The following is a 23,137-nucleotide window of genomic DNA, read 5'->3' as shown; positions in this document are numbered from 1 at the left end:
AAATCATACTTATGCGGAACCGAGAAACAGAGTCCTGGGTGTCTACGCAAATTAAGGAGGCACGATGGCACAGTGGTTAGCACCGCTACCTCACTGTGCCAGGGACCGGGTTCGATTCCAGCCTTGGGTCACTGTTTATATAGAGTTTGCACATTCTACCCGTATCTGTGTGGGTTTCCTCCGGGTGCTCCGGTTTCCTCCTACAGTCCAAAGATGTGCGGGTTAGGTTGATTGGCCATACCAAATTGGCCCTAGCTCCAGGGGGACTAGCAGGGTAAATATGTGGAGTTACGGGGATAGAGCCTGGGTGGGAGTGTGGTCGGTGCAGACTCGATGGACCAAATGGCCTCCTTCTGCATTGTAGGATTCTATGATTATAAATTTTAGAAAACAGTAGGGCATGCTGGTAACGTTGTTAAAAAAAGGATGCTGGACCATTAGCGTTAGAAGTATTGGGCTGGATTCTTGCTACCAGGATAGATAGTTCCAGTTGGAGAACCTCTTGCTGCCACAGACCCAACTCAATATAAAGGGCCCCCTCATGCCTTATTTTCACTCAAGCGTGACTGGGTCATGCTCGAATTGGGCCCGCTGGCTCTGACGGAGGTTCGGAGGGAGCCACAGGAAGGGGTAAGTTACGAGCTGGGCTGGTGAGAAGGTCTGCTTCAGTTCTCTGAGAATTTGGCCATTTTAAAAAGGCTGTTAGGCGCTCTAGCTCTTACCCCTGGCCACCCCTATGCCTTCTCCATATTACTTTATACCCATTCCTCCCCACTAACCCCCCCCCCCAGCTCCATACCCCCTCAATAGCCATTCACCCAGTATCCACTAGCTACCTTAGGAGCCATATGGAGATGAAAAAAGTTGAACTTCTAACAACCTAGTAGCGTCTCATTCATATACGCTTAATACAGTGAGAAACCTCCCGCCATATAACCCATTCAAAGATTTTGGGCGGGATTTACCGCACAACCTGTCATGTGTTTCGTTCTGGTGGGAGGTGGTCTGCCATCGGTGGTGGAATCTTCTGATCTTGCTGCTTTCAATGAGGTTTCCTGACAAATGCACTCTTCACTGCAGGGAAAGCCTAGGTGGGGTACACCGTTGACGGGACTGGAAGATCCTATTAGTGTGAACAACTTGGAGGTTCCTGCCTAATACTCCCCTTCATGGTCAATCTGCTGTAAACCAAAAACATTTCTATTCTGTAACCAAATCAAAGACAGATATTCTCTTGAAACTGTTAATCAAATGGGATCTGCACCCTACCTACCTCTCCTACCCCCACCCCCATTCCCCCACCATATTGGAAAACGTCAACAATGAAGTCGATTAAAATGGTAATTTTTCTAAGCTACACCAGGTGGCCTGTCAATGCACACCAGCAGCACATGATTTATTTTACCCTATCTGACTGCTATGGTCAAGTTTCCTTAAAGGGCCAGTGATTTAAATAGCTTCAGATCATGACACCTAAACAAGCCTTATCTACTCTTCAAGAGTACTTACAGCTCTTCCATAAATTTGTGACTCCGACACTATGGAATAAGGCCTTTCACACAGTGAAAGTGAGGTGGGCACTTCCATATCCTGCTGCCATTTTTTAAAGGTCTCCAAAGTAGTTCTGTTATGTAAAGCCTTTATAACCTATGGGTCGGACTCTGTGTGGAATGTTGTGCCTCCTTCCGTAAGTGCGCCAAGACCTGGGAGAATGTGTCAAGGAGAGGTTACCTAGCCAGTGAGAGTCGTCACCAGACCAGTAAAGCTGGGATTGTTCTCCTTGCAGCATAGAAGGTTACGTGGGGACTTAATAGAGGTGCTTACACTTACAAAGGGGTTTGACAGGGTAGCTAGGCGGGGAAACAGTTTCTGCTAGCAGGAAGGTCGAGGGAACAGGTATAAAGTAAATGGCAAAAAGGGCCAAAGAAATGAGCAAATATATTTTTATGCAGCGAGCTGTTAGAATCTGTAAGAAAGGGAAACGGAAGTAGAGTCCATTATCAATTCCTGACGGGAAAGTGTTTACTAAGTTATGGATGGGTTGATGGGGTGATGTGGGAGGCAAGAGTAGGGGAGTGGGATTAATCAGAAACTCTTTCACATAGCTGGCATGGTCACAGTGGGCTGAATGGCCTCACACGTTGCACAATGTTATTGCCCTAAAGTTGGAGGTAAGCCAGGCTCAGTCTGGCTCGATCAGTTAAAGCTGAACGATCTTATGGGCAGGTTGATCAACTGCGTACTGGCGCAGGTGGGGGGAGTTGAGGGGGCGGGAGGTGGGGGGGGGTGGTGAGCAGATTGCCCCGAGAAAACATGCAAGTTCTTGATGATGGGCAGTGCACCACACAGTAGAGTGACTAAACATGAGATGTCGGTGGCTGTAGCAGGGGATGTCGTCAGTGCTTCTGGTAATAAGCTCAGCATCCCATATGTTTAGTTCAGGTTCTGATAACGGCGCACCATGCATACTGAAATAATTTAGCGGAGGTTTAATTAAACACAAGCATCTTAATTGTTTTAACCACATCCTGGAAACAAGCTCCAGAGTAATACTATTAATATAATCAAACTCGGAACATTTAATTAATACACGATTGTAAATATATTCAAAATAATGTCAGATTGGATCCTTTTTCTAACTTTGATATTCCAGCTAGAATGAATTGTTGCAGTTTGTTGGAGGTCGGAGTTGATAATAAAATGTGTTTTTTTCAGGCCAGTGGTTTGAAACATTTCCTGTGTTGGGGACAATCAATAACTCGCAGACTTTGGCTGCTTATTTACTGTTGAATTTAGTGGTTATATTTGTTTGGCTTCATTGCATTTTGTGTTTTTATTCTTCAGTATCTTTAATGCTTTCTGATACGGCCATCTCTGACTTCACCCCGCCATTAGTATCTTACTGTTCCCAGAAATCTAACTAGATCGGTCACGTAGATAGTGTGGCTGAAATAGCAGGTCAGGAGATGGGTATTCTGCAGTGTGTAACCCATCCCCTCACTCCCAAAATCCATTCCAACATCCACAAGGCACAAGCGTGATGGAATGTGCCCCACTCTCCAATGGCATGGTGGTTAGCATCCCTGCCTCACGGCGCCAGGGACCCAGGTTTGATTCCAACCTCGGGTCACTGTCTGTGTGGAGCTTGCACATTTTCCCTGGGTCTGTGTGGATTTCCCCCGTGTGCTCCTGTTTCCTCCCACAGTCCACAGATGTGTAGGTTAGGGGGATTGGCCATTGTAAATATGTGGGGTTATGGGGATAGGGCAGGCCTATTGTAAGATCAAGGGCAATCAGGAGTGGACAAAAAGTGGTGGCCTTGGCAACATCGCTCACATCCCATGAACAATTAAAGGCTGTAATGTTTACTCTCACTATTTTCTGAAAGATAAAAAAACAAATAAAGCAAAAGTCATGCTTTTAAATTTTCCCTTGCCTGCATTCATTGGCACAAAGACAGGATCCAGCACAAGACAACATACAAGAAGACTGCCTGGAGCAGATATACTTGATGTCCGACTCAGATTTTAATATCATGTTTAACATTAACATCAATGGGCGGCACGGTGGCACAGTGGTTAACACAGCTGCCTCATAGCACCAAGAACACAAGTTCAATTCCCAGCTTGGGTCACTGTGTGGAGTTTGCATATTCTTCCTGTGTCTGTGTGTCTTTCCTCTGAGTGCTCTGGTTTCCTCCCACAGTGCGAAATGCCATGCTAAATTCTCCCTCAGGGTATCCGAACAGACACCAGAGATTTTCACAGTAACTTCATTGCAGTGTTAATGTAAGGATACTTGTGACTAATAAATAAACTTTAAAATTTTGCACCTAGGATTTCCTCTGGTTTTACTTTTAGAAACATGTTTCTAAACAATAAATGTGTTTTCGTCATGAAAACGGAAAAATGCTGGAAAATCTCAGAGGGTCTGACAGCATCTGTGGAGAGAGAATAGAGCCAATGTTTTGCGAGTGGATGACCCTTTGTCAGAATGTGTAAATATGTTTAAGTGATGGCAGCCCATTTAGCAGTGACAGGGGAGGTGAAGTTTTCCAGCTCTGTCAGCAGCTACTGTCCAAATTGTCCAGTCCCGTCCGCGACCATATTCTCCCCTCCCCAGTAGGACTGGAGAATTCTGGCCTCAGGGTTACAACATGCTTGTGAATGACGTGCATTTCTACAATACACTTCCCAGACTAATTTTGAGGTCTGTAAAATGATGTTAATTGTAGGCTTCCCAGTACTAAGCAATATTTGGCGAGGGCCTGATTTGAAATTGCAGCCGGCCTCGTTCCGACCAGCTCAGGATCATTCCAACTCATTCCAGTAATTCCTGGAGCAGGATTCCACAGCTTTCTTAGCGATCGTTAAAGGAGACTGACTGAGATTTCCTGCTTTTCCTATGCAACTGGGAGGGGGAAGGTGAATTATCTGGAAATGGACAATTAGCAGCAGATTGGATAAGAGCAGGACTGCGATCCAGGAAGGCTTCCAGGCCAAGGCTACCCTGATGAAGGATGTCAACCTCTCTGCCCCCACCACCCTCCAAATTCTCGACATCCCACCCCCCCCCCCACCTCACAATTCACACCGCAGTGGGAACCAAGCTGCCTTTTCTATGGCTTATTAGCACTTCTAAGAAAGTTGGGGGAAGGATACCTTTTTTCTGTTGAAGCGCCCTCTCAATCACTAACCCTTCACTGTAGCTTACTGCTATTGTCAGACTGGAAGGCCTCCGACCGCGCCCTCCAGTTTTGAGAGCCACTTGCCACTCTTAATTGGGTGGGAACCTGCTTCCATGGGGATTAAAGGTATTCCAATGATTGATTGTTTCTCCACAGGTTCAGGATCTGGAAACAGTCCCAGCTCCTGTGACTGCCCCGCCCCTTCCCCCGCCCAAAAAAAACCCCGAAAGTTCAGGCCAGAGTTATGGCAAAATTCTTATTGACCGTATTTAATCGAAGCTGAACCTGGACATGTATCACGAGAGCAGTGTGACTCTGCTGATAACGTGTGTGTTTCTCACACAGGCCCTTGAGGAAAAGGCTGTTGTGGATTATGTCTCTTCATCCAACACCAAAGTAATTCAACGCTTAGTTTGATGCAGTGATGGGGGGGTGGGGTGGGGTTTAGGGTTCATTGAATGAACTTACTCACTGGCAACTTTCTTTGCACCTTCAAATTGGGGTCAGCTTCATACAGCACAAACACATGTGTGCTTCGGCCCACCATGTCTATGCCAACCATCAAATACCAATCTTCACTAATCCCACTTACCAGCATTTGGACCATGGCCTACTATTCCTTGGTGATTTAAGACTCATCTAGATGGTGCTAGAGTTAGCAGTTAGTGATCATGTTAAATGGCGCAGTGGGCTCGAAGGGCTGAACTGCCTATTCCCACTCCTAATTTATCTGTTCCTATGTTACTATGTTTGTAGTGCTTACCTCCACCACCCTCTCAGGCAGCATGATCCATATTTCCGCCACCCTCTGAGTTAAAAAAGGTTTCCTCAGATCCCCTTGAAACCATGTACTCCTCGCCTTAAACCTACACAGGTGATCCGTTTTTGCTGTACTGTCTCAAAGAGACAGACACCACATACACAACGTCAGGGGAGATAAGACCTGTTTTCGAGAAAAGGGAAGTTACCTGAGAGCATTAGTGTATGTGGGCCAGGAGCAGGAGGAATGCTTCCTGTAGGCCTAAAAACTCTGATAACATAATACAATTATAAAGCTTGTCCAAATCTTTTCTTTAAACTCGTCCTTTTGAAGAACTTAGCAGCAACAGGGATCTGATTTGCAAAGGTAGAGCAGTAATAAGTTAGTGAGTGGGTACCAAGCGGAAATCTGGCATTGCGCCACACTAGGAGATATTACGGTGATTGTTTAAAAGCTTTGGTCATAGAGGTAGGTCTTAAGAAGCACCTTGGAGGAGTAGAGATTGGAGACAAAAAGTTTTAAGAAGCGAATTCCATACTTTGGTGAGCAGGCAGCTGAAAGCATGGCTGTCAATGTTGGAATCATTAAAATCGAGGATACGCAAGAGGCTGAGATTGGAGAAGCAATTGCTGAAGGAGGTTACAGAGATAGGGAGGGATAAGACCATGGAGGGAATTCGAAGATAAGGAGGAGGATTTTTAAGTGGAGGCAATTAACAGATCTGGAGACAACTGAAGTCATCAAACACAGGGATGAACGGGAACTTGATGTGAGTTAGGAGATGGGGGAAGCAGAGTTTTGGATGAGACTAAGGTTATGGTGGTGGAGGATAGGCCACTTTCAAAGCGACCTACCCAGCGATTCTTAAGGTGAAGATCAGAGATAGGTTCCCCATTTCCTCTCACTGTACTATGGTGCCCAATATTAAAATTGTTGACAGTTGTTGAGCTTCATTCAGAACTGCCCTCCAATGAAATGGGTGAGATCCTGACTTGAATGGCACCAAGGGCATGGTGTTCAAGTGTTGCGAACCACCTTCACAGTTGAGTCATTTTTATTTTACCATAAAATTGTACTGCAGCATTTTACAATGTTGAACTAACGTATCGTAAAGATTTACCATGCGTGTTTTTGTGTGCAATGTATGAACATGAATTCTCATATCTTACATAAATGTCAGCAATAGTTTACCTAATGGCCTTGAACTCATTTCAAAGTTTGGAAATCACACCAAGGGACAACATGAAATGAACTTCAAACACGTATTCATGAGATTGCTGTTTTAAGTGGTGTTATAATGTGGAGATGCCAGGGTTGGACTTCAGTAAGCACAGTACGAAGTCTCACAGCACCAAGTTACAGTCCAACAGGTTTATTTGGAATCACAAGCTTTCAAAACGCTGCTCTTTCACTCACCTGATGAAGGGGTAACGCTCCAAAAGCTCGTGATTCCAAATAAACATGTTGGACTTTAACCTGGTGTTGTTAAGAGGTATTAACCTCAACTGATGCATTTAAGGACAAGTACATGAGGGAGAAAAGTATGGCAGGATATTCTGATAGGGTTCGGGGAAGTAAGCAGCGAGGTGTCTTAATGTGGAGCATCAACACCAGTACAGAGAAGTTGGGCCGAATGGCCATTGCTGTAAAATGTACCTAATGTCACTTGTCGAATCGCAGCATCAAACATCCAAATTCGTGATTTGGACTGTTTGGTCCCGATATTTAATTTTGGAGTAAGTGAGCTTGTACTTTGGCAATTACAGATATAAGTACTGCTACATTTAGAAAATAAATATCCAATAATGTAAGTTACTGCATGTTTATAGAAAAGGGTTTGAACAAATGCTGAGGAAAAGATTGCATTCATACTCTGCATGTGATTCACCCCAGGGGGTCCCACCATGATTTAAACAGCAACTTTTCAAACTTGACATTTAATCCTTGTCTATAAATCACTCAAGCCCTATTATTCATTATTATAAGGGCACAGTATTTTTTTATTATGAATAAAATCAAATACAAATGCAGTGAAATATGTAATGTCATTTCTGCAGATTTCTCAGCGCTGTCTTGCGTGCTTTCCCAGACACAGGTACCATAAAAGTGCTAGAGACAGGACAGTTAAAAAAAAACGTCTTGTTGGTTAACAAATCGGTAATCTTTTTTGGAAAAACAAAACATATTAGTATATGAGCATATTTTTACGTTTGATTTATAGTCCAGTGGTTGTATAATGCCTCTAGACAGCTGTGTATGAATAATACAGTTCATTTCCTTGTTGTCATTTGTTATGCCCACTCCTTCTCCATTTGAAAACTCCAGTATTGGGGACTGATTGATATCTCCTCGGGTACTTATTCCCACACTGTGATGAGTCCAAACCCTTCCAAATGTTTTCTCAACAGATCAATTCTTGCAACGTGCGGTAACGATATCAGTGCATTTTTCATGACCAGGTAATATTTTCTGGTAATTATTTGATCAGAAATATCAATCTCAGGATCTGCATGTCGCCAACAAGGGTGGCATTTATTGCCTACCACTTGTTGCCCTTAAGAAGGCAGTTCTCCTTGAACTGTTGTTGCAGTGTAGGTCCACCCACAGTGCTGTTAGGGATTTTGACCCAGTGACATTGCGGGCATGGTGGTATATTTTCAAGTTGGGATGGTGTCTGATTTTATTTATTTATTATTATCATAAGTCTGCTTACATTAACACTGCAATGAAGTTACTGTGAAAATCCCCTAGTCACCACACTCCGACGCCTCTTTGGGTACACTGTGGGAGAATTTAGCATGGCCAATGCACCTAACCAGCACGCCTTTTGATCTGTGGAAGGAAACCAGAGCACCCGGAGGAAACCCATGCAGAGACAGGGAAAACATGCACATTCTGCACAGATGGTGATCCAAGCCGGGAATTGAATCCGGGTCCCTGGCACTGTGAGGCCACCATGCTGCCCAAAGTGTCTTATACGGTATAATATTCTTCTTACCCCAGTCTGCAGCCCCGTTTCCCCTCAGTATCACTTGTCACTTGAGGCAGCAATGCTATCCACTATGCCACCGTGCCGCCCTGGAGAGTAGCTTGCAGATGGTGGTGTACCTGCTGTCCCTGTATGATATTGGCACCACTTCAGGAAAAGTCTGTCAATGGACTAAATTAGCAATTAATCAGTTAGAGCAAATTGTCTATCCTTTATGTTATTGGCTGGATGCACATTCTGATTTCAGACAGATTCTACAAAGGGCGGCAGGCTGACTCATCAGATCAGTGTCCACCTATTGAAGCTGGAAATACCACCTTGAGGTTTTTAAAATTTGCATCGCACCAAATGTAACAATAGGAAGCAGTGGGAATCTGCACCTCAGATGAATGGTACATCTTGTGTTTACTCGCCCCAATCAAGTGAACCCCTGCCCCAATCTACTTTCCAAACTGTTAAGCACCTTAGAGTGATCGAATGACGTGGGCAGCAGGGTGGCACAATGGTTGGCACTCTGCCTCACAGCGCCAGGGACCTGGTTTCAATTCCCGGCTTAGGTCACTGCCTGTGTGAAGTTTGCACATTCTCCCCGTGTCTGTGTACTTTTCCTCTAGGTGCTCCGGTTTCCTCCCACAGTCCAAAGATGTGCGGGTTAGGTGGATTGGCCATGCTAAGATGTCCCTTAACGTCAGGGGGACTAGCTAGGGTAAATGCATGAGGTTATGGGGATAGGGCCTGGGTGGGAGTGTGGTAGGTGCGGACTGAATGGACCGAATGGCCTCCTTCTGCGCTGTAGCGATTCTATGATTCTATGGCGCAGAAGGAGTTGATTACACCCCTGCTCGAAATAATTTTAGCGTAAAATTAAATTGATTGTGTACTGCTTTTCTCTCACTCTAGGTTTTACCTTCTGAAAGTGATGTTCAGCCGGGCATGGTTCTAATCTTTGAGCTTTTCCTCCTTCATGGGATTAACAGCAGGATTGACCAGGCAGTGGGGTGGGCTGCATTTCCGATCTGCAACAGCCAGCTGGAGATTTTGGAAGGAAAATACAAATGCCCCCTTTTAAGGGGACAGAGGGACCCCAAAATAGATGAATTCAGAAAAATTGAAGACCTTATCTCATCAGATATCGATCACTGGCTGTGCAACCTCTATTTCCAGGTAGAGAATTATGTCAATGGTAATTGTGATTTTAATGGAGTCGCATTCCGCTAACAATCACAGCACTTTGCACATTGAGCAAATAAAGAGCTTCACTTAAGGCTCCAATGTCAGTATGTTTGATTTGATTTTGATTTGATTTAATTTGATTTATTATTGTCACATGTATTAGTATATACTGAAAAGTATTGCTTCTTGCGTGCTATACAGACAAAGCATAGAGAAGGTAAGGAGAGAGTGCAGAAAGTAGTATTACAGTCATAGTTAGGGTGTAGAGAAAGATCAACTTAATGCAAGGTAGGTCCATTCAAATGTCTGATGGCAGCAGGGAAGAAGCTGTTCTTGAGTTGGTTGGTACGTGTCCTCAGGCTGTTGTATCTTTTTCTCGAAGAAAGAAGGTGGAAGAGAGAATGTCCGGGGTGCGAGGGGTCTTTAATTATGCTGGCTGCTTTTCTGGGGCAGCAGGAAGTGTACACGGAGTAAATGGGTGGAAGGCTGATTTGAGAGATGGACTGGGCTTCATTCATGACCCTTGCTCCCTGTTCCCTAAAGAGTGTGTTAATGTTTGACTTTCAATGCTTAATTCACCCGGTATTGATGCCTTCAAAATTTTTTTAAAGCAGCAGTTGTGTAATGCAGACTAATAAAGATAAAGGGTCACCATTTTCTCTTCACTGTTCCTCAGTTCTCCAGGTACAGCAAAAAAAAATGGGGGCAGCTGTGTTCGGGTCACGCATGTTCTGACATGCAGCAGTCCCAGTGAGCTCCTAGAGGAACTTGGATCTTAGCCTGGAGCTGGGGTGGAGTTCGGTCCAGCTGACAATATGGGATGAGGTTTTATAGTCTCGTCCCAAAACCATTAAAATCCCACCTGAAGCCAACGGACCCTGCCGTTGTCCGCCCCCCATCCGCTCCAATTCTCATGGTGGGCAAGATGGTAAAATTCTGGCCATGATGTTAGTATGCCTGGTGGGGGATTTCCTACTTCTCCGCCTCATTTTCCTTTGACTGTGTCCATGAGGATGCTAAATGGTGGAGCATAAGGCAAAAACCTGGAGGTGGGTTTTGTGCTCTTGTGCTTTACAGCCCTTTACTCTGGCTTTGTCCCCTCCTGAGATCAGACAGTGAGCCATCCCCAGCTATGGATGATGATATGGGTGAAAACCAGGACAATGATACGCTTCAGTCCTTTGAAAACTTGGTGGCACGGTTGTTAGCACTTGCCTCACAGCGCCAGAGACCTGGATTCAATTCTGATCTCGAGTGATTCTCTGTGTGGAGTTTGCACATTCTCCCCGTGTCTGTGTGGGTTTCCTCCCATGTTCCAAAGATGTGTGGGTAGGTGGATTGGCCATGCTAAATTGCCCCTTAGTGTCAGAGGGATTAGCAGGATAAAAATGTGGGGTTACGGGGCCTGGGTGGGATTGTTTTCGATGCAGGGTCAATGGGTCCTTCTGCACTGTAGGGATTGGATGATTCTATGATTCAATGCTGTAGGGTACATGGGCATGGAGAATCTGATGCCATCTACCTCTGCCCGGTTGATGCTTATTTATTGGACGTAACAAACCTGCAAATCCACCAAGAATTTGTTGAGTGAGAATTAACAGAAGGACGGGTAGTGGAAAAATGAGAAGCGACTGGATGGAGTCGAGGGAAAATGTACTCACAGTGTACGAGTGAATCTGACTGCGCTTCTAGAACAGGTGGTCCCAAATTGTGGGCCACGACCTCCTCATGGGTCACAGGACGAGACTTAGATGCCATGACCTCTGAGGCAGCAACGGCAGTTGCAGAGCATGGACTGAGTTTTGACAGCTGCACCTGGGGGGGGGTCACACCACTACCTCCTCCCCGCCCAGCAGCAGCACCACCCCCCCCGCCCTGCCCCCCTCACTCCATGTGAGAACTCTGACCTCACCCCATCCCTTCACTCTGGGATCAGAAGAAGTCTATTACTTACGTGGCGAAAAACTGCAGCATGCGACGGTGCAGAGGGACCTCGGGGTCCTTGTGCATGAGTCGCAAAAACCCAGCCTGCAGGTGCAGCAGGTGGTCAGGAAGGCGAATGGGATGCTGGCCTTCATAGCGAGGGGGATTGAATATAAAAGTAGGGAGGTCTTGCTGCAGCTGTATAGGGCATTGGTGAGGCCGCAGCTGGAGTACTGTGTGCAGTTTTGGTCGCCGTACTTACGCAAGGATATTTTGGCCTTGGAGGGAGTGCAGAGGAGGTTTACTAGGCTGATACCTGAGTTGAGGGGGTTGAGCTATGAGGAGAGGCTGAATAAACTAGGCTTGTACTCGTTAGAGTTTAGAAGAATGAGGGGAGATCTCATTGAGACGTATAAGATGATGAATGGGATGGATAGGATAGAGGTGGAGAGGCTCTTCCCGCTCAGAAAGGACAGTAGGACTAGGGGGCACAGCCTCAAGATAAAGGGGGGTCAGTTTAGAACGGAGTTGAGGAGGAACTTCTTCACTCAAAGGGTGGTGAATCTCTGGAATTCTCTGCCTGTTGAAGTGGTGGAGGCTGCCTCACTAAATATTTTTAAGACGCGGGTTGATGGGTTGTTGATAAGAGAGGGGATTAAGGGTTATGGGGAGAGGGCGGGAATGTGGAACTGAGACACGACAGATCAGCCATGATCTTATTGAATGGCGGGGCAGGCTCGAAGGGCTAGATGGCCTACTCCTGCTCCTATTTTTTATGTTCTTATGTTCTTAAGTCTGAGGCACTAAAATGGGGTCATATTGGGAAATAGTTTGGGAAACACAGACACTAAAATATGACTTGTGTTTGATCCTGGTTTGTTGATCTAGTTATGGATTTGAATCTGACAATCATTCTGAGGGATCAGTTTAATTTGGGTGTTGGGAGAAGAATTTGGCTCTAGACTTGGATCCATTTTGCTCAATCCAACTCCTGTCCCACCAAAGGGCCGAAGGGGGGGGACCACCACTGCTCTCCCCACAAACACCTTCCCCCCACCATCTCCCCTCTAGCACACCAGCAGTGGGACAGGCCAGCCATGCGAAACACTTAGACATCAGCAAGACTGGAAGATCCCACTGACGGGCATTGGCAAACCGCTCCAGCACTGGAAAACCCATCGCCAGGGGTGCAGAAAATCCCACCCATTGGATCCATCAGTCTGAGGTGAATTTAAACCCAGATACAAGGCGCGAAAGGGCAAGCATTCTGAAGCTGTTATACTGTCATGTTCCTATTGCTGTGGTGATTAGCATGTAAAAAATGCAGTGGTCACAATTCTAAATCAATACAAATACATTTAATACATGGATATTACACAGAGGACATATAAATTAGTTTAAGTGAGATAATTGTCATTGAAACAAATATATAATCTATCAAGTTTATAAAGATTAAAGATTTTAATAAGATGAAATCAAATCAGCTTAATGTAATACCCACAACTGATGAACTATATACCATAAAAGCTTGTGTACAGGTTCCATCATTAGCCATGTAAAGTTAGGCAGACAGACTGAGCGATAACGCTATGGTGGCACAATGGTTAGCACTGCTGCCTCACAGTGCCAGGGACCTGGGTTCAATTCTCTGCCTCGGGTCACTGTCTGTGTGGAGTTTGCACATGCTCCCCATGTCTGCATGAGTTTCCTCCAGGGGCTCCGTTTCCCTCACACAGAAAGATGTGCCGGTTAGGCTGATTTGCCATGGTAAATTGACCCTAGTGTCAGGGGATTAACAGCATAAATATGTGGGCTTATGGGAATAGGGCCTAGGTGAGATTGTGGTCAGGGCATAGTTGATGGCCTGAATGGCCTCCTTCTGCACTGTAGGGATTCTATGATTCTATAAAGGATGGAATCACAATTCCCAAGTTCACAGACCATGACAATAAGGATTTTATGGCTATTAATAAATAAATAAATAACATTCAGGCTTGCGCTGATAAGTGTCAAGTTATAGCCACATCACACCAGTGGGAATCCAACAAGAGAGAATCTAATCATCTCTGCTTTATATACAATGGCATCACCATCACTGAATCCCTCATTAATACCTTGGGGATTACCATTGACCAGAAACTTAACTGGACCAGTTATCAATACTGTGACCAGAAGAGCAGGTCAGAGGCTGTGAATTTTCTATGTCTATCCAAAATCTGTCCACCATCTGCAAGGTACAATTCAAGATTACAACAGAATACTCTGCATTTGCTTGGATGAACGCAGCTCCAATAACACTCAAGAAGCTCAACACCATCCAGAACAAAGCAGCCCATTTGGTTGGCATCTCCTCCACCTTAAATATGTACTCCCTTTGCCACAGATGCACAATGGCAGTAGTGAGTACCATCTGTAAAATGCACTGCGGCAACTCACCAACCTCCTTCGACACCACTTTCCAAACTGTGACCGCTCTCATTTAGAAGGACAAGGGCAGCAGATTCATGGGAGCATCACCACTTGCAAGTTCCCTGCCAAGTCACACACTATCCTGACTTGGAATTATAATCCTGTTGCTTCATTGTCGCTGGGTCAGAATCCTGGATCTCTGTCTCTGGCTGCGCATGGGCATACTTACAGCATGTACTCAGCAACGGTTCAAGGAAGCAGCAGACTATCACCTCCTCAAGGGCTATTAGGGATGGGCAACAAATATAGGCCTTGCCAACAGTGCTTATATCCTAACAACAAATGAAACAATCATTTGGCCTGTCAAACCCGGCAACGAACACTGATAAAGCAATCTTTATAGCCTGAAATATCTACCATCCTCGCTGGCTGTGTGACATACTTTTCCAAAATCAATTAGAAAAATTGTAATTGTTTTCCATATTTTAGTTTATCTGAACACTTCCCATCTCTTTCCTTCATTTGTAATTTATCTTCATAGTAAAGCAATCTGAACTTTTAATAAACAGCCCCAATTACAACAGTTCTATCTATTTATGATTATATTTAACGTGGAAACCATCTATATAAACTTATCGGGTCAAATTTTCCTGTTCCACCTACTGTGGGAATTGTAGTGGGCAAGGGGCGGACCATGGAAAGGTCCATTGATCTCAGGCAAGATTGTCTGATTTTGGGGCAAGCACGACCAGAAAATCCCACCCATCAGGTTAGCTTTGTCTGCACTGCAGCTCCTCTACTGGCGGGAGGATGTAGTTATAACCTGTCAAATTTTGCACTGAAACTTTCTACTATTAATTGAGACAGAAGAATTAATGTTTAAAGTTAAAGATTTAAAGTTTATTTATCAGTGTTGCAAGTAGGCTTACGTTAATACTGCAATAAAGTTATGTGAAAATCCCCTCATCACCACACTCCGGTGCCTGAATCATAGAACCCTACAGTGCAGAAGGAGGCCACTTGGTCCTTGAGTCTGCACCGGCCTCAATCCCACCCAGTCCTGATTCCCACAACCCCTTCCATTTACCCTAGCTAGTTCAGGTACACTCAAGAAGAATTTAGCATGCCAATGCTCCTAACCAGCATGTCTTTCGGACTGTGGGAGGAATCCAGAGCACTCAGAGGAAACCCATGCAGATACAGGGAGAACGTGCAAACTCCACACAGACTGTGACCCAAGCCGGGAATCGAATCCAGGTCCCTGGTGCTGTGAGGCAGCAAACCTAACCACTGTGCATCGTGCTGCCCATTTATAAAGAATTTAGAAAGATTTATATATTTGCATTTATAGGTTACTATTGTATAGAATATTTGAGTATTATTGGCACTTGCAGCGACAATAACTGCTGTAACCTGAACTATTGTAAATTTCTCTGGTGTAGAAAAATCTCTCAAGATGCTTTGATTTTAAATTCTTTCACAGGTAAGAAAGCTCCCCAAATCCCTTGCTGGGCAGAAGGAGTATGTGGTGGAACCCCGGCTACCTCCACACTCTCCTGAATGCTCCTACGCCTTTGAGAAGAATGAGACCAGTGAGAATATCCTGGAAACCAACTCTGGCCTCAAGGTAACTCTTAGCAGTCTGATATAAAATCTCACAATCTAAATGCAGATGGCCCTCGATGTCAGCCCAGGGTTAGTAACCTTGTTTGATTTAAGTGTCTGATTCATTCTAAATGAGATCATTGTGTGCTGTATCTTCGACAAATATTCACAAAACATTCCTGAAGAAGCCATGTATAAAGGGGGCATTATTTTGATTTAATTTGATTTGACTTATTATTGTCACATGTGTTAGTGTACAGTGAAAAGTATTGTTTCTTGCGCACTACAATGCATACCATTCATAGGGAAGGAAAGGGGAGAGTGCAGAATGTAGTGTTACAGTCATAGCTAGGGCTCAGAGAAAGATCAAGTTAATACAAGGTAGGTCCATTCATTAAGTTTTATATTGATGACCGCATTACCTTTTTGGAAAGGTATTTCACCCGGTCACCTGACTGCTAAATGCTACTCAATATTTTTCATTCATTTTTACTCACTGTGTTTAAAAGCCTTAAGTGTAGCTGAAAGGAAGCCTACCATAATATATCAGCATGAAGTTATCTTGCATGTAAGATCAATGAAATGTTTAGAAATTTAATAATGTCTAAGCAAACAAAAGACGCAATGATTTAATTCTAATTAAAATATTAAGTATTTGGTTGATGGATTCTTATCATTAAAATAGTAAGATGTAGCAAATGTTTGAATTAGTGTTTACCTAATCCAAATGTTTGGAAATAAAGCTGATATATAAATTGTTGAACTTAAACGTGCTTGTCTGTGAAAGTAACAATCCTAGCCCTGACCATTCAATGAAAATGCACACTAATTGTATACAGGCCATTCTCCATCACATTATGTGTCATGTAGTGCATTCTCATGCAATGAATAACGTCCAATATGAGAAAGGTAGAGATATTGAATAAATATTTTCTCTCTGTTTTGTATAGTGGAGGGAAAGGACTAAATACCAACTGTATAAGGGAAACAAAAAAAAACAAGCCATAGAGAGAAACCTTGTCGCTTTAATTAAAAGGGTAGTAAAGGAAAAAATAATGGGACTTAAGATAGACAGATTTCAGTGATCAGATAGCTTCCACTCTGTGGTATTAAAAGAAATACCTGATTACAGATATGTTTGTCATTACATGCCAAAGCTCTCTAGATTTGCAGTGATGGTTTTCAATAGGGGAATGATGTCACTTCCTTATTTGAGAAGAGAGTGTCAGAGAAACTAGGCAACCAGTTGACTTAGCCTTGAAGATTACTGGAATCTGTCATTAGAAATAGAACAGTTGATCATCTGGATGGTTGATCAAAGAGAGTTTGCATGAAATTCTGAAGGGTTGGTGAATTCCGACAGTTGGATAGTGGAGCCTTGTCTAGATGGATGTCCAGAACGGGTTTGACAAGGTCCTGCATGAGGAATTATTAGCAAAATTGAGAACACATTAATTTGGAGATAACCAGTGTGAGATAGTAGTTGGTTAGGAGGATAAGAGACAGAAAGCAGGGATGAACGGTTAATTCTTGGTTGAACTGATGTGATAAGTGGCATCCTCCAGGAATCTGTACTAGGATACCAGCTTTTCACTATACATATTACTGGCTTTGGTGAAGGAATGAAGTTTTGTGTTCAAGTTTTTAGAAAATCTGCACTTAACATGGAAGGTCGGAAGTTAAGTACATGATGAACTGCAAGTTAACAAAGGGAGACGTAGCTGAGTTGAGTGGGCAACCTACGGTAGATGGAGTCTAATATAGAGAATGGTGAAGCCATCCATTTTGGATATGAGAAAGATGAATTGGAAAATATTTTGTAATGCTGTAGGAGAACAGTAGAAATTGGTATGTGTTGCATCCACTATCCACGCTGAAGGTGGTTATAAAATGTAGCAATTTAGCACTGCTGCCTCACCGCACTGGGGACCTGGGTTTGCTTCCCAGTTTGGGTGACTGTTTGTGTGGAGTTTGCACATTCCCCCTACGTCTGCGTAGGTTTCCTCTGGCTGCTCCGGTTTCTTCTCACTGTCCAAAGATGTGCAGGTTAGATGGATTGGCCATGATAAATTAACCCTAGTATCAGGGGGACTAGCTAGGGTAAATGTATGGGGATATCGGTGGGATTATTGGTGCAGACTCAATGGGCCAAAAAGCCTTCTTTTGCAATGTAGAATTCTATGATTCATGTCCCACTCTGAGAAACTGGGCAGTGATGTGACAGCTCCTTCACAAATTGTCAACAGGAGTTGAAACCCTTCAGCAACAAAACCCAGGAAAAGTTTTCAACTTTTCGAGTGAAAGCAGAAGTCAAGTCTTATCGGATCCATTAAGAATTGTGGGCCTATGTGGGGTAACCCTCTGAATAAAACCTGGGGTGGCATGGTGGCGCAGTGGTTAGCACTGCTGCCTCACAGCGCCAGGGAGCTGGGTTCGATTTCCTGCTTGGGTCATTGTCTGTGTGGAGCTTGCACATCCTCCCCATGTCTGCGTGGGTTTCGTTCAGGTGCTCTGGTTCCCTCCCACAGTCTAAAGATGTGCAGGTTAGGTGGATTGCCCCTTAATGTCAGGAGGACTAGCTAGGGTAAATGAATGGGGTTATGGGGATAGGACATGAGTGGATTGTGGTCAGTGCGGACTCGATTGGGCTGAATGGCCTTTTCTGCACTGTAGGATTCAATGATTCTACTTCTAAATCTAATTGGCTAATTTTGTGGATAAACCTGGCGATGTTTTACCCTGAATTTTGTGATTATTTATGCCAAGTGTATCCTGCGACAAATGTTATTTTTAGCTGTATGCATTGATCTGAATCAGAAAAGAAAATGGTACTGATAGCAATTTAATTAGTTTTGTTGCCATTGCTAGTTCTGGATTGCTGAATTTTAAAAAAAGAGCAATTTGATTAGAAGCCTTTGCAGCGCTTGCTAATTGATAGTTGGTAGCTTTCTCCAGAAATTGCTAATCAAAGTGTTTTTTATTTGGGTCAATGGGATATTTAAACCAATCTGCATGGTTAATGTACTAGAGAGTTATCTGTGATAGCCACTATATTGTCTAATTTTTATGTGTGTTATTGATGTGCAACACTATATGGATGAGCTAAGTAAGTACATTACCGCAGAAAGTTGCCAAGATAAATAAAACGGTCTTAGTTACAATGTTTTTGATGACTCTACTATCTTTAGATAGGGCGAAGTTCTCAGCAATCTACAAGTAAGCTGCTTAAGTTGAAACTGTTTATTAAGTTTAAGTTAAGTTTATTTATTAGTGTCACAAGTAGGCTTACATTACCACTGCAATGAAGTTCCTGTGAAAATCCCTTAGTCACCACACTCTGGTGCCTGTTTGTGTACACAGAGAGAGAATTTAGTGTGGCCAGTCCAAGTAACAAGCACGCCTTTTGAACTGTGGGAGGAAACCGAAGCACCCGGAGGAAACCCATGCAGACAAGGGGAGAAAGTGCAGGCTCCACACAGACAGTGACCCAAGCCGGGAATCGAACCCAGATTCCTGGTGCTCTGAGGCAGCAGTGCTAACTATTGTGCCACCATGTTGCTGTAACTAGATTGTCTAGAGGTTTCAGTGACTATGGACAAAGTTAATGATCATTGTGGAGGGTCTGTCTACTAACTGCAAAATTATGCCAATCCTGCTGTGGCTGTTTTTGGGAGACCCAATAGGATTCAGGTGCAATAAGTCAGGTCCCACCATCAGGTTTCACGGCTGGAGTTTAGAAGGATGGGGGTGGGGGAGGGTCTCATTGAAATTTACAGAATACTGAAAGGCTTGGATAGAATGGACCTGAGTTTCCATTAGTCCGAGAGATTAGGATCTGATGACCCTTTAGAATTGAGATGAGGAGGAATTTCTTCAGCCAGAGGGTGGTGAGTCTATGGAATTCATTGCCACAGAAGGTTGTGGAGTCCAGGTCATTGAGTGTATTTGAGACAGAGATAGATAAGTTCTTGATTGGTAAGGGGATCAAAGATTACAGGAAAAAGATGGGAGAATAGGGTTCAAAAACTTATCAGCCATGATTGCATTGGTGAGGGCATTGGTGAGGCCGCAGCTGGAGTACTGTGTGCAGTTTTGGGCGCCGCACCTGCGCAAGGATATTTTGGCCCTGGAGGGAGTGCAGAGGAGGTTTACTAGGCTGATACCGGAGTTGAGGGGATTGAGCTATGAGGAGAGGCTGAATAAACTAGGCTTGTACTCGTTAGAGTTTAGAAGAATGAGGGGAGATCTCATTGAGACGTATAAGATGATGAATGGGATGGATAGGATAGAGGTGGAGAGACTCTTCCCGCTCAAAAAAGACAGTAGGACTAGGGGGCACAGCCTCAAGATAAAGGGGAGGCGGTTTAGAACGGAGTTGAGGAGGAACTTCTTCACTCAAAGGGTGGTGAATCTCTGGAATTCTCTGCCCGTTGAAGTGGTGGAGGCTGCCTCGCTAAATATTTTTAAGAAGCGGGTTGATGGGTTGTTGATAAGAGAGGGGATTAAGGGTTATGGGGAGAGGGCGGGAAAGTGGAACTGAGCCACAACAGATCAGCCATGATCTTATTGAATGGCGGGGCAGGCTCGAAGGGCTAGATGGCCTACTCCTGCTCCTATTTCTTATGTTCTTATGTTCTTATTGAATGTGGAACAGACTCAATGGGCTGAATGACTTAATGCTACTCCTATTTCTTGTAGGACTGGATAATTCCCTTCCTCTTATTTGAAATTCTGTTGTGGGATCTTTCACATCCACCAGTGAGAGCCGAAAAGGTCTTGGTTTAATCAAGTAAAGTTTATTTATTTATTAGTCACAAGTAATTAACACTACAACGAAGTTACTGTGAAGTTCCCCTCGTCATCACAATCCCGCGCCTGTTCGGGTCAATGTACTTAACCAGCATGTCTTTCAGAATGTGGGAGGAAACCGGAGCACCAGGAGGAAACCCACACAGACATGGGGAGAATGTGCAAACTCCACACAGGCAGTGACCCAAGCCGGGAATTGAATCTGGGTCCCTGGTGCTGTGAAGCAGCAGTGCTGAGCACTGTGCTACCGTGCTGCCCAAAATTTCAGCCAAAAGATGGCAGCTCTGACACTGCAGCACTCTTTCAGCACTGCACCAGAACATTTGAACCGACAGCCTTCTGGCTCAATAGTGAGCCACAGTTGACACAAGATTACTCCACATATAGACCCACAAATCATAAACTCCTTCACAGAGTGACAGCAAGCGGAACCGTGTTGAAGGCTAGCTGGTGTGTAGAAATGTTACAGTGTAAAGCAAAATGTATGCATTAAGGAACACTTGTTTTAAATGCTGTTGCCTGTGCCAGGTGCTAATTCCAGTAGTTCTAATTTAAAGTTCCTCAAAGTGATGTATCCAAAGGCTATAGTACAACAGATACCGACTTCAGCTTGAAGTTGTCAAATTGATTGCCCGTGAAAGCCTGGCCGATTAATAATTTGCTATCTCAAAGAGCTCTTGCAATATTACGTTACTTAACTATCAAACATAACTAAAGAACATAGGCAAATACAAGGGGTTACAAAAATGTGAAAATCATTATTGAATTACGTTGTAATTATTGCACCCCTGATTGGTTACAAGGGAAATCTAAAATTACCGCTGCAGTGCATCTGCATCGCAGAACTTAAAAGTTTTGTTAAACTCCAGACCTTTCCCAGATTAAAGCTCCTGCAGACCAGACTAGCAGTCATTTATATTAATGCGTAGGTCCACTTAGGGATCATTACATTGCCTCAGAGGTTCAGAGGTCTATGCTAACTTGAGTAAGATCCCATTAAGATATCACCAAGGAGCCTATGATGTGTGTGGTCATTTGACATGAATATTACTTACATCCTCATCTATTTCAGTAAGGTTACAAAGTCGCTTCTGGCTGTTGGGTTTTATTCTCAAAGGGCGGTTTTTCATCTTGCAGTCAAACACTTTCGTGGATCGTAAATGTAATACATTTTTAACATGTAACCAAGGTATGGTCTAATCAAGATATATTATATAAATAGGATCCTTTGGGTAATTTCCTGGCAAATTATTATTTGAAACCGATTACTTGGGCTGGAGATAAACTGCATTTGTGTCCAAAAATCCTGTTTTTTTTTATATTTTCGTTAAGCTTTTGGAGTCAGGTTTCCCATTTCACAGTAATATCAGTCACAGTATCTCCTCACTGGGATTTGATCCAATTCTGTACGGCTGCAAACTGGAGGAACTACAAAACGGTGGATTCAGTCTTCAGAACAATGCAAATAAAATGTGGCTTCAGAAAAAAGGAAAAAACAGGTTCACAGATATTCTGAGTATCAGCATGGCGTGGACATCTAACAGTCAGGAGAAATTCAAATAAGGAACTTTACTGGCATCAGTCGCCTGTCAGCAGAGTCACGTTCTTTTGCAGCAAGGGCTGCAAAGTATATTTTTTGCACTATCTTGTTTTGCAACAAGCATAGCCACTGACTGATATCGAAACACTTAGTCCCTTTACATTCAAAAAAAACATTTACTTATTCATCTGATATCTTGAATCTGCCAATTTATGAGTTGCAGACAGTTCCTCTTCAGGCAAATAACAAGGAATATCGAAAAGGAGGCCATTCAGCCCATTCTTGCCATACTAGCCTTTTGAAAGTGTTACCAGCCCATGCTACTCTGCTGCCTTTTCCTAGCAGTCCTGCTATTTTTCCTTGCCTTTTTAAAGGATTTATCATGCACTTCTTTTTTTTAATTCGTTCATGTGATATGAGAATCGCTGGCTGGGATTTATTGCCCTCGAACTGACTGTCTTGCTAGGCCATTTCAGAGGGCAGTTAAAGAATCAACCACATTGCTGCAAATTTGGAATCACATGTAGGCCAGACCAGGTAAGGATGACAGATTTCCTTCCCTAAAGGACCTTAATGAATCAGATAGTTTTTTTTAAAGAACACAATCAATTCATTCATTCCAGATTTATTTTTCCATCACATTAAAGGTCACCATCTGCCATAGTGGGACTTGAACCCTGGTCCCCTAGAGTATTACCTTGGATTACTACTCCAGTGACAATACCACTATGCCGTCACCACCTCCCCATCACAGCATCAAAGCAAATGGTTGACGTGGGTCTATGTTTCCATTACTGCTGCACCCCTATGAGGCTTGCAGTCTTCTTTTTAAAACTGAAAAATATATAGCATTACCATATATTGGGTTACTGTAAGCAGTTTTACCTCTTTTATCGCCATATGGATGTACCCATATGGAAACATTAGAAAATATTAGTCCTGTATTTTGATGGTTCTATTTACCAAGTTGCTCGTGCAATTCTAAGTTCTGGGTACCACACCATAGGAAGGATGTGAATGCATTGGAGAGAATGCAGAAAAGTTTTACAAGAATGGCTCCTGAGATAAGAAATTTCAGTTATGAGGAGAGATTGGAGAGGTTGTCCTCCTTGGAGAGCAGTAGGGTAAGAGGAGATTTGGTAGAGGTGTTCAAAATCATGAGAGGACTGGACAGAGTAGACAGGGAGAAACTACTCCCCCTTGTAAAAGAATCAAGAATGAGATGGCACATATTTAAAGTAA

At 43.7% G+C, this 23,137-nt stretch overlaps 1 protein-coding gene across 1 annotated transcript in view; it reads left to right on the top strand.

Annotated features, from left to right (window-relative positions):
- The window catches only part of ofcc1 (orofacial cleft 1 candidate 1), a 213,192-nt gene that overhangs the window by 78,677 nt on the left and 111,378 nt on the right, over positions 1 to 23,137 (top strand). The window contains exons 8-9 of the mRNA XM_080193522.1: positions 9,337 to 9,600; positions 15,425 to 15,568. Coding sequence (XP_080049648.1) covers positions 9,337 to 9,600; positions 15,425 to 15,568 — 408 coding nt within the window. The remainder of the gene's footprint in view (positions 1 to 9,336; positions 9,601 to 15,424; positions 15,569 to 23,137) is intronic.

This window comes from Carcharhinus amblyrhynchos, chromosome 8 (genome assembly GCF_965287045.1).
Source record: "Carcharhinus amblyrhynchos chromosome 8, sCarAmb.v2.hapA, whole genome shotgun sequence".
Lineage (NCBI taxonomy): Eukaryota > Metazoa > Chordata > Chondrichthyes > Carcharhiniformes > Carcharhinidae > Carcharhinus > Carcharhinus amblyrhynchos.
Note: the sequence above shows the minus strand (reverse complement) of the source record. Positions and strands in the feature narration are given on the sequence as shown.